Here is a 17,988-nt window from a genome sequence, read left to right on the forward strand (position 1 = left end):
TTGATATGTACAAAGTAAATTTCCACCTGTGTTTAAAACCATGTCACGATGGGTGATCAAACTTAAATTACTTTCAATACCCCCCTCTCCCAAAAAAAAAAAAAAAAGTAACCATGTCATTCAAACATACATTCCCCACCAAAAAACTGATGCCCACTGTTTCCTGCGATCAAAGTATTGTTATCTTTGTCAGTTTCACAGAACAAAGAACAACTACCAATACAAATATTGTGTGCCGGTCAGAGATATACACAAATACCAAAGCAGGGAACTTTTAGCATGAATGTCATTTGGTCATTGCTATAAAAATCTGAAATGCAGACTGGGTAAATGTCTGAAATATGCTTCCTGTTTTTTATTTGTCACAATACTAGAGCACTAAAACAAGCATACCACTGTCTACATCCAGAGTGCAATAACGTCTGCAGCTCTGTAAACTGTGCACAAATACTTATCCCGTAACATTTCGTCTTCACTTCATGAGGTAAGCTCACTGTCTATTTAGTCTTTTTCCTATTGGTTTATAATTGATAATTGATTACTTGTTTAACTGATCTGTTTCCCCCTGTTCTGTTGGCATGTGTTTTTTTCCATTTCATACATCCTTGTTCTATTTTTTCATTTATACAGTATATATTATTCTCTCTCTCTCTCTCTCTCTCTCTCTCTCTCTCTCTCTCTCTCTCTCTATATATATATATATATATATATAGAAGGAAACACTCCACGAAGGAAAAATATACCTAAAAACAAAGATGATGTGACTTACCAAATGAAAGTGCTGGCAGGTCGACAGACACACAAACGAACACAAACATACACACAAAATTCAAGCTTTCGCAACAAACTGTTGCCTCATCAGGAAAGAGGGAAGGAGAGGGAAAGACGAAAGGATGTGGGTTTTAAGGGAGAGGGTAAGGAGTCATCCCAGTCCCGGGAGCGGAAAGACTTACCTTAGGGGGAAAAAAGGACGGGTATACACTCTCACACACACACATATCCATCCACACATATACAGACACAAGCAGACATATATATATATATATATATATATATATATATATATATGGTGTTTCAAAAATGACCGGTATATTTGAAACGGCAATAAAAACTAAACGAGCAGCGATAGAAATACACCGTTTGTTGCAATATGCTTGGGACAACAGTACATTTTCAGGCGGACAAACTTTCAAAATTACAGTAGTTACAATTTTCAACAACAGATGGGGCTGCAAGTGATGTGAAAGATATAGAAGACAACGCAGTCTGTGGGTGCGCCATTCTGTACGTCATCTTTCTGCTGTAAGCGTGTGCTGTTCACAACGTGCAAGTGTGCTGTAGACAACAGGGTTTATTCCTTAGAACAGAGGATTTTTCTGGTGTTGGAATTCCACCGCCTAGAACACAGTGTTGTTGCAACAAGACGAAGTTTTCAACGGAGGTTTAATGTAACCAAAGGACCAAAAAGCAATACAATAAAGGATCTGTTTGAAAAATTTCAACGGACTGGGAACGTGACGGATGAACGTGCTGGAAAGGTAGGGCGACCGCGTACGGCAACCACAGAGGGCAACGCGCAGCTAGTGCAGCAGGTGATCCAACAGCAGCCTCGGGTTTCCGTTCGCCGTGTTGCAGCTGCGGTCCAAATGACGCCAATGTCCATGTATCGTCTCATGCGCCAGAGTTTACACCTCTATCCAGACAAGATTCAAACGCGGCAACCCCTCAGTGCCGCTACCATTGCTGCACGAGAGACATTCGCTAACGATATAGTGCACAGGACTGATGACGGCGATATACATGTGGGCAGCATTTGGTTTACTGACGAAGCTTATTTTTACCTGGACAGCTTCGTCAATAAACAGAACTGGCGCATATGGGGAACCGAAAAGCCCCATGTTGCAGTCCCATCGTCCCTGCATCCTCAAAAAGTACTGGTCTGGGCCGTCATTTCTTCCAAGGAATCATTGGCCCATTTTTCAGATCCGAAACGATTACTGCATCTCGCTATCTGGACATTCTTCGTGAATTTGTGGCGGTACAAACTGCCTTAGACGACACTGCGAACACCTCGTGGTTTATGCAAGATGGTGCCCAGCCACATCGCACGGCCGACGTCTTTAATTTCCTGAATGAATATTTTGATGATCGTGTGATTGCTTTGGGCTATCCGAAACATACAGGAGGTGGTGTGGATTGGCCTCCCTATTCGCCAGACATGAACCCCTGTGACTTCTTTCTGTGGGGACACTTGAAAGAACAGGTGTACCGCCAGAATCCAGAAACAATTGAACAGCTGAAGCAGTACATCTCATCTGCATGTGAAGCCATTCCACCAGACACGTTGTCAAAGGTTTCGGGTAATTTCATTCAGAGACTACGCCATATTATTGCTACGCATGGTGGATATGTGGAAAATATCATACTATAGAGTTTCCCAGACCGCAGCGCCATCTGTTGTTGAAAATTGTAACTACTGTAATTTCGAAAGTTTGTCTGCCTGAAAATGTACTGTTGTCCCAAGCATATTGCAACAAACGGTGTATTTCTATCGCTGCTCGTTTAGTTTTTATTGCCGTTTCAAATATACCGGTCATTTTTGAAACACCATATATATATATATATATGGTGTTATAATATATATATATAATATAAGAATTGGAAGTGCAAAAGATGATATTAGCTTAAACTGCTTGGGATTCGCTGATGATCTTGCTCTCCTAGCCAACACCATTCAAGAAGCCAGGCAACAAGTGAAATCACTACAAGAAATAGCAGAGAAAGTAGGCCTTAGAATATCATTTGAAAAAACTGAGATTATGCTAACTGATCCATATATATATATATATATATATATATATATATATATAGAGAGAGAGAGAGAGAGAGAGAGGTTAGTAACCAATTAACATATGAAACTGATCCAAGTAACACAAATATAGCTGTATTCATAAACACCTCTGAACAATAATGGAAATAAGCCTTTATTGACCTGCACACAACACAAAAGAACCATACAGAAGGTACAACATAAGCAATACAAAGAACAACTGACATGAGTGGTAAAAACTAAAACAACATAGTGAGAGTGAGTCAGGGTTGCTCTGTGCATGTGTAGGTGTGGGTCACTGTTAAATGGTGTGGAGGAAACATGCTTTCAAACAGCAGCCGCTAGTGGCTGGCCCACTCAGATACAGTTGGCAGTTGATTTAAGCACTCGGGCGTGGTGACACTACACTCAGTGCACTCTCTCTCTCTCTCTCTCTCTCTCTCTCTCTCTCTCACACACACACACACACACACACACACACACACACACACACTACTAGCAGGATACAGCACACTGATCCAAAGTGGTGGCAATCGGAGCCAATAGCAGGGGCAGGACAGTGTACCAGGTGGACAATGGAGCATAGGGACAGAATGTGCTGACTGATGACAGCACCAGGGAGGACACTGCCATGTCTTTGTCATCAGCAGCAGATGGTTCCCAGTGCAAAGCAGACAGTGCTGAACCCACTGGTGACAAAATGGCTGAGGTGATGATGGTGAGGGGGCCAGTGGAGATGGCCCATCCAGGAAAGAAGGCTGTAGCAATGTACAAAAGGCTGGAGACAGGCTGCGCCGTACGTGGTGAGGCAGCCAGTGGGAAGAGGGTGCCTTCACAACAGGTGATGATGGGCTCAAGGTGGAGAGCAGAGGGATGGGCTGTGGCGATGGGGTCGCACCTGTAAAATGGTAGCTTCTAGCAGCAAGCGGGGTTGCAGCTAATCAAAGTGGAATACACCAGCCCATTGGCCGTACGGACATCACAAAGACAGCATGCCCAGCAATGGACAACAGTGTCCAGTTTCCAATTGGGCTGGCAACCAAACCCTAGCATCCACATTGGCGATCCTGACACAAAGAGGCCAGACAAGCCTGACTGCAGCAGGAGCAGTATAGACCACAGAAGGTGGAGGAGTGTGTGAGGCTGCCGGCCATGAAGCAACTCAACTGAGCTCTGCTCCCCCATGGGTGTGTAGCAATAGGTGCTCATAAAACAGAGAAGGAACATACATACTAATCATTCCACCTTGCCATTTGATTGAGGGTGGAATGGTGGAACCATAACATGATGGACTCTGTGATGGGAATAAAACAATTCGAAGGTGTGAGAAACAAACTGGGGCCCATTATTGGAAACTAAGGTACAAGCAGCAGCCTTTTCAGTAGTTGCAGGGGCAACAGTCTGGATGATTGACTGATTTGGCCTTGTAACACTAACCAAAACGGCCTTGCTGTGCTGGTACTGTGAACGGCTGAAAGCAAGGGGAAACTACAGACGTAATTTTTCCCGAGGGCATGCAGCTTTACTGTATGGTTAAATGATGATGGCATCCTCTTGGGTAAAATATTCCAGAGGTAAAATAGTCCCCCATTCGGATCTCCGGGCGGGGACTACTCGGGAGGATGTCGTTATCAGGAGAAAGAAAACTGGCGTTCTACGGATCAGAGCGTGGAATGTCAGATCCCTTAATCGGGCAGGTAGGTTAGGAAATTTAAAAAGAAAAATGGATAGGTTAAAGTTAGATATAGTGGGAATTAGTGAAGTTCAGTGGCAGGAGAAACAAGACTTTTGGTCAGGTGAATACAGGGTTATAAATACAAAATCAAATAGGGGTAATGCAGGAGTAAGCTTAATAATGAATAAAAAAAATAGGAGTGCGGGTAAGTTACTACAAACAGCATCGTGAATGCATTATTGTGGCCAAGATAGACACGAAGCCCACACCTACTACAGTAGTACAAGTTTATATGCCAACTAGCTCTGCAGATGATGAAGAAATTGATGACATGTATTATGAGATAAAAGAAATTATTCAGGTAGTGAAGGGAGACAAAAATTTAATAGTCATGGGTGATGAATTCGAGAGTAGGAAAAGGGAGAGAAGGAAACATAGTAGGTGAATATGGATTGGGGGTAAGAAATGAAAGAGGAAGCCGTCTGGTAGAATTTTGCACAGAGCATAACTTAATAATAGGTAACACTTGGTTCAAGAATCATGAAAGAAGGTTGTATACATGGAAGAACCCTGGAGATACTATAAGTTATCAGATAGATTATATATTGGTAAGACAGAGATTTAGGAACCAGGTTTTAAATTGTAAGACATTTCCAGGGGCAGATGTGGAATCTGACCACAATCTATTGGTTATGAACTGTAGATTAAAACTGAAGAAATTGCAAAAAGATGGGAATTTAAGGAGATGGGACCTGGATAAACTGACTAAACCAGAGGTTAGAGAGAGTTTCGGGGACAGCATAAGGGAACAATTGACAGGAATGGGGGAAAGAAATACAGTAGAAGAAGAATGGGTAGCTCTGAGGGATGAAGTAGTGAAGGCAGCAGAGGATCATGTAGGTAAAAAGATGAGGGCTAGTAGAAATCCTTGGGTAACAGAAGAAATATTGAATTTAATTGATGAAAGAAGAAAATATGAAAATGCTGTAAGTGAAGCAGGCAAAAATGAATACAAACGTCTCAAAAATGAGATCAACAGGAGGTGCAAAATGGCTAAGCAGGAATGGCTAGAGGACAAATGTAAGGATGTAGAGGCTTATCTCACTAGGGGGTAAGATAGATACTGCCTACAGGAAAATTAAAGAGACCTTTGGAGATAAGAGTACCACTTGTATGAATATCAAGAGCTCAGATGGAAACTCAGTTCTAAGCAAAGAAGGGAAAGCAGAAAGGTGGAAGGAGTATATAGAGGGTCTATGCAAGGGCGATGTACTTGAGGACAATGAGGATGTAGATGAAGATGAAATGGGAGATACGATACTGGGTGAAGAGTTTGACAGAGCACTGAAAGGCCTGAGTCGAAACAAGGCCCTGGGAGTAGACAACATTCCATTAGAACTACTGACGGCCTTGGGAGAACCAGTCATGACAAATAAATACCATCTGGTGAGTAAGATGTATGAGACAGGCAAAATACCCTCAGACCTCAAGAAGAATATAATAATTCCAATCCCAAAGAAAGCAGGTGTTGACAGATGTGAAAATTACCTAACTATCAGTTTAATAAGTCACACCTGCAAAACACTAACTCGAATTCTGTACAGACAAATGGGAAAACTGGTAGAAGCCGAACTCGGGGAAGATCAGTTTGGATTCTGTAGAAATGTTGGAATGCGTGAGGCAATACTGACCTTACGCCTTATCTTAGAAGGAAGATTAAGGAAAGGCAAACCTACATTTCTAGCATTTGTAGACCTAGAGAAAGCTTTTGACAATGTTGACTGGAATACTCTCTTTCAAATTCTAAAGGTGGCAGGGGTAAAATACAGGGAGCGAAAGGGTATTTAAGATTTGTACATAAACCAGATGGCAGTTATAAGAGTTGAGGGGCATGAAAGGGAAGCAGTGGTTGGGAAGGGAGTGAGACAGGGTTGTAGCCTCTCCCCGATGTTATTCAATCTGTATATTGAGCAAGCAGTAAAGGAAACAAAAGAAAAATTTGGAATAGGTATTAAAATCCATGGCGAAGAAATAAAAACTTTGAGGTTCGCCGATGACATTGTAATTCTGCCAGAGACAGCAAAGGACGTGGAAGAGCAGTTGAATGGAATGGACAGTGTCTTGAAAGGAGGATATAAGATGAACATCAACAAAAGCAAAACGAGGATAATGGAATGTAGTCAAATTATGTCATGTGATGCTGAGGGAATTAGATTAGGAAATGAGACACTTAAAGTAGTAAAGGAGTTTTGCTATTTGGGGAGGCAAATAACTGATGATGGTCGAAGTAGAGAGGATATAAAATGTAGACTGGCAATGGTAAGGAAAGCGTTTCTGAAGAAGAGAAACTTGTTAACATCGTGTATAGATTTAAGTGTAACTTGACAAGAAGAAGGGACTGGTTGGTAGGACATGTTCTGAGGCATCAAGGGATCACAAATTTAGCATTGGAGGATAGCGTGGAGGGTAAAAATCATAGAGGGAGACCAAGAAATGAATACACTATGCAGATTCAGAAGGATGTAGGTTGCAGTAAGTACTGGGAGATGAAGAAGCTTGCACAGGATAGAGTAGCTTGGAGAGCTGCATCAAACCAGTCTCAGGACTGAAGACCACAACAACAACAAGGTACAAGGCAATTCCTCAATAGAGAAAACTCTCAGAAGAGTATGGACTGTGATGTCAGCTGACACTGATGCACACCAGAGAATGTAAGGGGTACCAGGAAAATGCATCTGCAGTAGGAATTCGAGAAGAGACCTGCAAAGTCTGCATGAATGTATTCCCATGGGTGGCATGGAGTGAGCTACGGGAAGCGAGACACTTTGGGAGTTGTGTTGTTGGGCACACTGCTCACGAGCCACAACAAAATGGATAATTTTGCCCTCAATCCCTGGTCAAAAAAACATGTCTCTTAGCTAACAGTTTTGTGCGTGAAACTCCCCAATGGCCCTGGTGAAGAAGGTGTGGAACTTGGTACCATAACACAGTGGGAATAACTAGTCTGGGAAAGAGACCTTCTGTGGATAACAGCGAAACACCACCAAAAACAGAGAAGCGATACTACAAGGAAAAATAGTTGCACAGGGGTCTGAAGCCCAACCTGGCTGTTTATCTGCCCAGCCCTGTTGAGCAAACCGAACTGTCTGGATGAGGAATGGTTCCACAGCAATGGCAGCTGCTATGTGTGAGCTTGTAATTGGGAAACTCTCAATCACAGCCTGCATTTAAGTATCAAAAAGGAAGCAAAGCAATTCTTCATGATCAAAGTTGGGATCAGGATCCACAGGAACATAGACTATGCCAAGAGCCTCTTTTTCCACCTAAGAGTAATGCTGGTGGGCCAGAGAGAGAGAGAGATTTAGAGGTGAAAGCAACAGCATATTGGTGTGCTAGGACTATGCTGAGGCCACACTATGAGGCATCAGTCACCAAAACTATGTGCTAGTCTGAAGAGAATGTAGCTAAACAAGGGGTCAAAAGTAGTTTGGGTTTTAACATTTGAAAAGTACATTTGCAATGTGGGCTCCGTCAAAAAGGTACATTCTTGCATAACAAGGCATGTAACGGGTGAGACAATGTGGCCACCTCTGGCAGGAATTATGGTAGGTAGGCTATCTTCCCTAGGAAGACCTGAAGCTCCTTCATGGATGAGGGACCAGGCATAGATGTAACAGTGAGTATGTGGTCTGGCAGAGGTTAAACCCAACCCCGCAAGACCTTTAAACTCAAATAAACAATAGAAGGTTGAAAAAACTGAGATTTTGTGAGGTTATATTGTAAGCCTGCAGACTAAGTGCGCAAATTTTTCAAGTGATCGGCCACGGAGGAGCCTGTGACAGAAATATCATCCAGATAATTAATACAACCCAGGACAGCCATAGTTGATTGCTCTAAAATCATTGGAAAATAGCTAGGGTGCTAGCCACACCAAAGGAAGGCACAAATATTGATAGAGACCAAAAGAAGTATTCAAAACCAGAACTCAATGAGACACTTTGTCCACATGAACATGCAGACTTATCAATTTTAGAAAAGTACTGGCCACCTGATGTTTTTGCCAACAGTTCATCCTAGCATGTGAGGGGATAAGTATCCATGATTGATTACGTGTTGACAGTAATACTAAAGTCACCACAGAGGCGAAGTTTCCCCGACAGCTTCTGAACTACAACCAGCAGAGACAACCATTCACTAGCCAAAATAGGTTACACCACCCCTAGAGATTGAAGTCTGTAAAATTCTGCTCTCACTTGATCTTTCAGGGCGACAGGCATAGGATGTGCATAACAAAAATGAAGCCGAGCCATGGATTTCAAAAAAATATGAACAGGAAAATTCATAGCACACCCTATACCTTCCAAAAACTAGTGCAAAAACTCCTCACTCAGTGTTTCCAATTGAGAATATGGTACCTGATCAAACACAAGGTGAACTTTGTTGATGACTGAAAATCGAAATGCCCGAAATGCATCCATTCCGAACAAGTTCTGAACACCACCACCATCAGCAACCACCAAAAATATAATGGAACAAACCACAGACTTGTAAGAGGCAGATGCCATAAATTGTCCCAGCTGCATTATGTTCTTTTTGTTATAACTGACCAGCTTCTACATGACTGATGTCAATGGTGGCAAGTCTAAACTCAAATAGGTTTGAGAATTCAATAACACCACTGCAGCACCTGTGTTGATCTGTAGCCAAAACACTTGGCAAAAAACACTTAACTCGATAAACAACTTTGGAGAAGTCTCAGGCATTGGAGTCACATAGTTTATATCCATGTCCATATCCTGAGCAACCTTTGGCAAATGGTACACGGAGGCAATTTGGCCTTTCTTCTGGTAAGCATTAAAAGTAGCCCAGCACTTAAGGCACACTAAATGTTCATGCTGGACAAAACACAAAGGACAAGGTGGAAACAGAGAATGTTGATGCTGGTGCTGAGATGGTTACACCTGCTTGGGCTGGCCTTTGTCTGCTCGGTGCTGGGCCTCCATCTTTACTACCACTTCCTCATGCAAGATATTTGTTGCCCTAGTAGGCACATCTTGTGACACTACTGCCACATAACCCCATGCTTCAGTCTGGTCACCTGCTGCCTGAGATCCCTCAAAAGGTTTTGCTATTTGCAAAACTTCTGCCTGTGGGTGGTTTTTACAGAGTAAAGCCTTATGAAGCACTTCCTTGTCTGGAGTTATGAAGATAATTGGGCCGCACAACATACAGTCTGCATAAGAGTCATTATGGGCATCAGTAATGAATTAGTACTTACAGCTAAGACCATGAAGTTCAGCTGCCCAGGCCCTGTTTGACTGCTATGGTTTCTTGCAGCATTGGTAGAACTGAACTCATGCCACTATGAGATGCATTCATTTGTGATGGTAGTTGGACAATAAACTGCACGTCTGGTCGAAAGTGAGAGCTGCTGGTTCTCGTAAAGGGGCAAATGGACACAGTAATTGATACACCTTAGGTGGGATCCATGAGAGGAATAAAGCTTTTCATTCGAGTTTGCCACACCAAAAGCCAAAATACGATATCTTAGTCTTTTTTTGAAAGCTTCCAGATCCTCAACTGAATCATTATCCATGAATAGATCAGTGGCAAGGTACACTGTCTGTTAATGGAAGCCAACAAAGTTGTCACTGCTGAGGTAAGCTGTTCAATCAGAGCTGGTAGCATGGAGTCCATAATGACTGAACCTGATGAAACCGAATTTAAAGACTGCACATGTGGAAACTGTTCCAAACTTGTTGCTAATCATATAGTAACCTATTAATACACAAAACCAATTTAAGTAACACAAATATGGATTTATTCATAAACCTCTGAACAATAATGAAAATAAGCTTCTCATAGCTCTAGAAGTAAGAAGACACAAGACTCATACAGAAGTTGCAACATACACAATACACAGAACAATTGATAAGAGTGGTACAAACTAAAAGAACATAATGAGAGTGAGTCAGCACTGCTCCGCACGTATATAGGCCTGAGTTGCCAGTAGACTGCAGCTGACACAATGCCATGTGAATGCTTCCTACAGCCAGCCTCTAGTGGCTGGCCCATGCTGATAAAGTTGATGGTTGATTTAAGTACTCATGCCTGGCAAGACTACACTCAGTCCATTCACACTCACACACACTACTAGCAGTATACAGCACTTAGCATGCTGATTTACAACAAACCACCCACTTTGATTACTTTTGAGTCAATTTGGAGGATAAAAGATAGTATAGAAGCAAATAATACAGTTTTACACTGGTTAAATGTTTAGTATAACAGTTGCTCTGACACAGCACACATCTGACTGTCAAAAGAGCAATGTGAGATGTCTCTAGTGACTAGTATAGCAGAATCTTATTGAAAGACATTTCACAAAACCAAACGAAATTCTGGTAAGTACTAGTGGCACCAGCATGATGCAGGAACTGTAATTGAGGGTAACACAGCAAAAGCAGAAATTTTGAATTCCACTTTCAAATATTCTTTTAGTCAAAAGTAGTCCCATACTCAGGAATTGGATGTAGGGAAGCAGATGCATGAATCCTACATAATCATTCTAGGCAATATCATAGTGGAGGTGGTTTGCCATTGTCTTCTCCAGCCTTTTATGACATACCAAGTGCTTATCTGCATCATTGGATGACTGTGATGAGTGCCTGTACAGTATAATGTTGTGCTCATGTTGTTGTGGACGAAGAATAGGGAGAGGGTAAATCCCAGTGCCAGGACATGCCCACTCCTCTCGAACAGCATCAAGGAGGGCCACCAAATTTAACGTTCTTATCAGCAGATCACCATCAACAGTATCACAGACCCTCACTTCAAGAGACACTGTGGTGAGGTGAGGTGAGATTAGATTTGGAATTTAATCTATGACATTGGTGCAAAGACTAGTTATCAAAACTTTACACCACCAACTGCCGACCAAATACTGGCAATGAAAATTTTCCACCAGGATTTGAAATGGTGTAACTCTAAGTCTAGCACTGCTGCACTAGCATGTGTTAGCAACCTGGCTATGGAGATGGGTCAGTCTACTTTTATAAAGGAAAATCCTTGAGTACTACACCAGTTTAACTGAAGGGGTTGGTGGAAGAAAGTGCTAGCCTAGAAGGGTATATTTTGAGTTGCCGTGTATTACATGTTTGGGTTCATTCATCAACAAGAACATAAATAAAATAAGACAAAACAAATTATATAGCACACAGCATTTTCCTAGCAGTACACTTGGAAAAACTTGGTATCAGCAAGTGGTTCATTCAGAGACACAACAGACAATGTGATCATCCTTACTAAATTGAGGGTTAACAATTTCTTCTGCCAACCCCATCAATTCTCACACCACAATAAAGGTGAGTGATAAATATGTCAGTATCAGTGCTGTCAATAACAGCTGAATTTGCTAAAATGTAACAAAAGTCCCAAGCCTGATGGAATCCTTATCAGATTCTATACAGAACATGACACTGAATTAGTCCCAGTGTTATCCATAATATGGTATAGACCCCTCCAATAAACTTTGCTCTGTAGTTGAAAGCAAGCATAAATCATGCCTTCTGTAAGAAGGGTAACAGAAATAATCCAAAAAACTGCCATCTTTTTTCACTGACATCTGTATATTGTAGAATACCAGAATATATTTTGAGCCCAAATGTTTTGAGGTACCTCGAACATCATGACCCAATCCATCCCAACCAACATGGATTAGACAAGCATCAATTATGTGAAATCTAACTCACACTTTTCTTGCACAACGTCTTTAAAGTCCTGGATGAAGACAGTCAGGTAAATGCAGTAGTCCTTTACTTCTGAAGAGTACTTGACTCAGTTCGGTGCCGATGTTTATTAACAAACATATGGTCATATGAAGTATCAAACCAAATTTATGACTGGATTAAGAATTTCATAGTAGGGATGACGCTGCATGTTATTTTGGATGTAGAAATAGGCTAATTTTGTGTCCCGGGGAAGTGTGATGGGACCCTTGCTGTATAAGTCATATATTAATGAAATGGCATACAATCTTAACAGTAACCTCAGAATTTTTCAGGTGATTCAGGTATCTACAATGAAGTACTGTCTGAAACAAGCTGTTCAGTCAGATCTTGATAAGGTTTCAAAGTGGTCAAAGATTGACAACTAGCTTTTACTACCATACTAATCCTTACCAAATTGTAAGCATCAAGTGAAAGTCAACAGAAATATGAAATGACTGTCAATTACTAAGTCTGCTAGTATGCTATCACAGACTTTTTCTAGCAAATTGATTATGCACGACTTACTTTCATCACAATAATGTCCTTTATTTTCACTAACTGTTATGTATCTGGGAAATAAACAACTCAATAAGCAAGTGTGTTCTGGAAGCATGCCCTGGTTCTGTGCATTCCTGTGCTCTGTTCCACTAGCATACAAATTTTAGATCAGCAATTTCAAATTACCTTTTTGAGAAGTCTCACACTGAAAACAATTTTGTTAATATTTATAATCATATATTTTTCATTTTTTAGAGTCATAGTTGTTCTTCCTGAGAAACAAGTCACAAATAGAAAAGTTGGATGATTAAATTCAATGACATGTGAAATCCTATAAATGTAAGTGTTGAAACTTGTATTATATATCCTTACACGCCTATTGGACCCATTCCTGGACCGCCTCCTCCATGAGGTATGCAAAACGTTTTGTGCAGATTCAGGTGTGAAACATCAGAACCATAGTCACCAGGCCTGCACAAGCCAACCTGGGCATTCATATTTGCTCCATCTAAATATACCTGAATGAGGGACAAGAAAACAAGAAATCTTCAATATCATTACACAATGCACTGAAAATCAATACACAGCATGAACATTTCTTTTTTACCTGGCCACCATGTTCATGTATTAAACTGCAAACATCAGCAATTGTTTCTTCAAACACACCATTTGTTGATGGATATGTGATCATTAAACATGATAGATTGTGTTGATATTTCTCCACCTAAAATTGTGCAAGACACTAAATGTAGATTAAAACTCCATCCAATATGAGAAAATTAAAACATTACAGTAAATTAAGTAAATTGTAATTATTCTGCTAAATATTTTTTGACCCCACTGTTGTTCCACAATGTCCTAAGCACAAAGAGTCTGTAAATTGTTGAGTACGTAACAGGACACCTCCATATACAACAAGGCATAAAGTGTACCAAGAGTGCTTACAGAGAGTTAAATGCAAATAAATAACATTATTACACACAGACAATAACACACAACCAGCAGATGAAAATTAACTATTGTAAGTACTAACAAGAAGGGGTGAACAAATTATTGTTGATTAACTGTTAACTGTTATGAAAGCCATTAAAGAATAATGCTCATAAAAAAAAATTGTATCTTCTAATACCTGTTTTCTTTCCTACAAATTAAAAAATGGAACAAAACTTAGACAACTGCAACATATTTTGAAATAGGCATTTCTGTGTTATATCATAAAAATAAATAGTTTTTCGCTATTCTGAAAGACCTATCAAGTATTCAGGAAATTGAACGGGAAATTATGGTTACTAAAACTATATTTCAAATTTATGGTCATAAATAAAAGTTTTTTGAGTCATGCTGAATATAAACACATGAAATTACACTCCAAGACAAACTAAATGATACATAATAAAGGAATCATCTGAATGGGATGGAAATCAGAAGATACGATGTACATGTACAGAGAAACAAATGATCACAATTTTAGAAAAACTGGATGAGTTATTCAAAAGAAAGAGATTCACAAACTGAGAAAGTCAATAACATGTTGGTCCACCTATGGCTGTTATGCATACAATTACTTGGCTTGGTACTGACTGACAGAGTTGTTGGAAGTCTTCCTGAGGGATATCGTGACAAATTCTGTCCAATTGGCACATTAGATCACAAGAATCCTGTGATGATTGGAGGAGAGAACTTGCTGGCCATGCATTATCTTGCTGAAATGTAAGCCTGAGATGGTTTGCCATGAAGTGCAACAAAATTGGGCATAGATCATCATTGGCGTACCACTGTGCTGTAAGGGTGCTTTGGATTAGAGATGGGCAAAACTGTTCTTTTCAGAGATCGGATCAGAACTGTTCACTCCCTGAAATGAACTATCTCTTTTTCATGACTCACCACTCATTCACAATAGAAAATAAATGGAAGGCACATTGCCCTTTAAACTTGGTTTATTCCAGTACTGTACCTGTATTTTGATCTTATTTGATTCTATTTTGAAGTAACACAGAATTTTGTATTGTTTATTGAAATTTCCATGATATGACAAAGTTTTTGATTATTGATTTATTTTGCACTATCGTGGTTTTTTGGGTGATCGGAAAATGTTGTAACTTGAGATTTACATTAACAATGTATTTGGCTACAATGTATTAAAATTTCATTAACCTCGTACAAATACATCGCAAGCCATATATTTTTAAAGTGAACGTTTCCTTCCGAAGACGCCTACAATCGCAAAATCCGTACCAGAATAAGAAAAAAAAAAATATAAATTTGACTGTAAGACTAAAGTGCTGCATATAGCCTTATGCAGAATAAAACATGGAAAATATTGGTGTATCACATTTTGCGATACGTTTACCGGTTCGCTTGTAATTAAAGCGTAAATTCGCGTGTCCATAATAAAAATCCTATAGTAAGAGGAGTCGTCAGGAATCTAATCTGATCATTTTAAACAAATAAAAATAAAATAAAAACAAATGATGTATACATAACATAATAATGTAATATACATAGCGGTATTACTACGAACAACAATATCCAGTAGAGACGAACTCCGATGCAGAGGCACTGAGTCAAGCAGGTCGAGCTGCGAGCTGTATTACTGCGTGAGCCAAGACCGCAGAGACCAGAGTGACACCTGAGTTGCTTTGCTCAACGCTCTGGCTAGAGTCGAGAACGGTGGGATGAGCGTTGAGCATGCGAGTTCTGAGGGTGGGGGGAGCGGTGAACGGCCACCAGTCACCCGCTCCGAGACAAATCGTCCGTTCTCTTGCGAGCAGGTTGTTGCAAGTAGTTCTTATGTTCTCCACTAGGAGGCTCTCTGTCATGTTGCTCGCATCAACTGCCCAGAGGGCAGGACGTGCAACTGAAACGATCGCCGACAGAGTGCGATGCAAAGTTAAGGTGCGCCAGACACTGCACGCAGCAGAGGACGCACAGAGACAGCACGGCATATGTGAAACACAAAATCCAATGGGGCACTGCACAATGCAGGCAGCCAAGGTAGAAGCAGGGCAGAGGCCGGCGCCGGGTGTGTTGTGTGGCGTGCACTGTGCTCTGACCAGCAGAGGCGCCGCTGATATGCTCCGTCTCTCTCTCTCTCTCTCTCTCTCTCTCTCTGCCGTGGGAAACGTTTGGAGCTACCGTTCTTTTTTTATGAATCACTGATTGTTCACTCCTTTGAAAGATTCAACTCTATGAATCAGTTCAGGAGCAGATCCCCCATCCCAAGGGTTCTATTATGAAAAGAAATGGTGTCCCAGGCCATCACTGCTGGTTGTTGGGCTGTATAGTGGGTGACAGTCAGGTTGGTAACCCATCACTGTCCATGTCTTCGGCCTGTAATATCATTGACTGGAGTAGAATTGTCTTCACTGATGAGTGCTGGTTTAAACTGAGCCCCGATGACCAGCAAAGACAAGTGTGGAATTGCCCTGGGCATAAGTGGGATACCAACCTGACTGGAATAATTGAATGTTTAACAATAATTACTTTAAACTAAAGTACCATATTATGGCTACACTGTTGTGGCTGACCTTTGCTTTCAGATGATCAATATCAACACTGCCATCACGGCGTACATTTATTGGTTCAACTTTCATGCCAGCCATCTGTGCTGATGCTGGATTTGTTCCATGTGCAGAAACAGGTATCAGACAAATATTACGATGTCCTTCATTTCGAGCTTCATGGTAGCCTTTAATTGCTCGAAGACCAGCATATTCTCCTTGAGCTCCACTGAAATTGTTTACACATAAAGATATTGATAATACTTGTTTATATGAGAAACGAGAGAAATACTTATGAAAAAAATGATTATCAAGAAATAATCTGAATTCTGCCAAATTAAAGATATGGCCAATTAAAAAAGTTAATTAAATTCTACATTTAATAATCATGCAATTTGCTTTAACTGTATATTAAATTTTAGTAAATAATAAACCTGTTGGGCTGAAATGAAATCCGATCATATCCAGTTATTTCACACAAGTCCTTCTGCAGTTCTTCAAACAACTGTTGGTACCCAATGGACTGGTCAAGTGGTGCGAAAGGATGAATGTCTGTGAAGTTACGAAAACTGCAAGGCAGCATCTCAGTTGTGCTATTTAGCTTCATAGTACATGATCCCTAAAAAAAAAATTAAAAAAAGTTATTACATACTAATTCTTAACTGAGCAAGAAGTGGGAAGACACTGTAACAGTATGTAGGTTCCTGGTGTATATGTTTCGATTTTAATTACAGATCTTCATTCATATCATCACGACAATTTAAAGTGTCAGACTAAGACTTCAAATCAGATCAGATCCTGGCTAGTCTTGAGTCCACACACACCATAAACTAAGGCTTAACTTTTAACAGGAATAGTATATGATTTAAAGACTTTAACCATTATGTGTGGATGACCTTTTCTTTGTAATGGTCTAGATTCATTTATTCCTAAATGTATGTTTGATGTTAATTTATGAAGTTATAATCTATGTTTAATTTATAAATATCATTAAAATATTAAGCTTGTGTTGTCAGCTTTATATGTGTTCCAGATTTTGTTTCAATTGCCTGTTGACAATTTTTACTGATACCTTAGTATTTTGCTGAAGTTGTTATGTGTTATGTACATCACTTAACTTGGATACTAGAATGGTTCCCTTGAATGCCAAGGCCAATTTTGTCCTCATTTACTTAAGCTGAACCAAATGAAAAGTAAACACTCACCTTCCTTCCAGTTCTGATTCCTTTATACTTAGCCAACATTCAAAATTGTTCACTTTGAAATCACAACTGATAAAAATTCAGCATAGGTAGTCACACTATGAAGTGTGTGATACCTTATAGGAATTTTCTTGAATAAATATAACAGTATTATCAGTGTTGATTTCCTACCAAAAGTATTTTGTATAATAGCATGCCACATACGAGGGTAGTTTGAAAATTTCTCGGAATCACCATGAGAGGTCAGTGTTAGCGCAACGAGTTGTTCACATGATATTCATTGGACTGTTGTCTGGAAACTCATGCCATGTCAGTGCTCTTGGAAGAGAGCCATGGCAGTGATGTGGCTCTGTTGCTGTTCCTGCGTAGTGATTTGCGAAGATGGAAAAAATTGAGATCTGAACAGTGATTAAGTACTTCATAAAGAAAGGTATAAAAGCAAAGGACATTCATGCTGATTTCCAGAATACACTGTGGGACTCTGCTCCTTCATATTCTGTTTCCAAGTAGATAA

General features: G+C 40.3%; 1 protein-coding gene across 1 annotated transcript in view; it reads right to left on the minus strand.

The window, feature by feature from the left end:
* LOC126183409 (glycine dehydrogenase (decarboxylating), mitochondrial) overlaps positions 1-17,988 on the minus strand; it is a 316,896-nt gene that overhangs the window by 63,143 nt on the left and 235,765 nt on the right. Inside the window, exons 11-14 of the mRNA XM_049925357.1 lie at positions 16,707-16,891; positions 16,300-16,501; positions 13,380-13,496; positions 13,145-13,290 (exon numbers count right to left, since the gene is read on the minus strand). Of these exons, the coding sequence (XP_049781314.1) occupies positions 13,145-13,290; positions 13,380-13,496; positions 16,300-16,501; positions 16,707-16,891 (650 nt within the window). The remainder of the gene's footprint in view (positions 1-13,144; positions 13,291-13,379; positions 13,497-16,299; positions 16,502-16,706; positions 16,892-17,988) is intronic.

Source organism: Schistocerca cancellata, chromosome 4, assembly GCF_023864275.1.
Source record: "Schistocerca cancellata isolate TAMUIC-IGC-003103 chromosome 4, iqSchCanc2.1, whole genome shotgun sequence".
Lineage (NCBI taxonomy): Eukaryota > Metazoa > Arthropoda > Insecta > Orthoptera > Acrididae > Schistocerca > Schistocerca cancellata.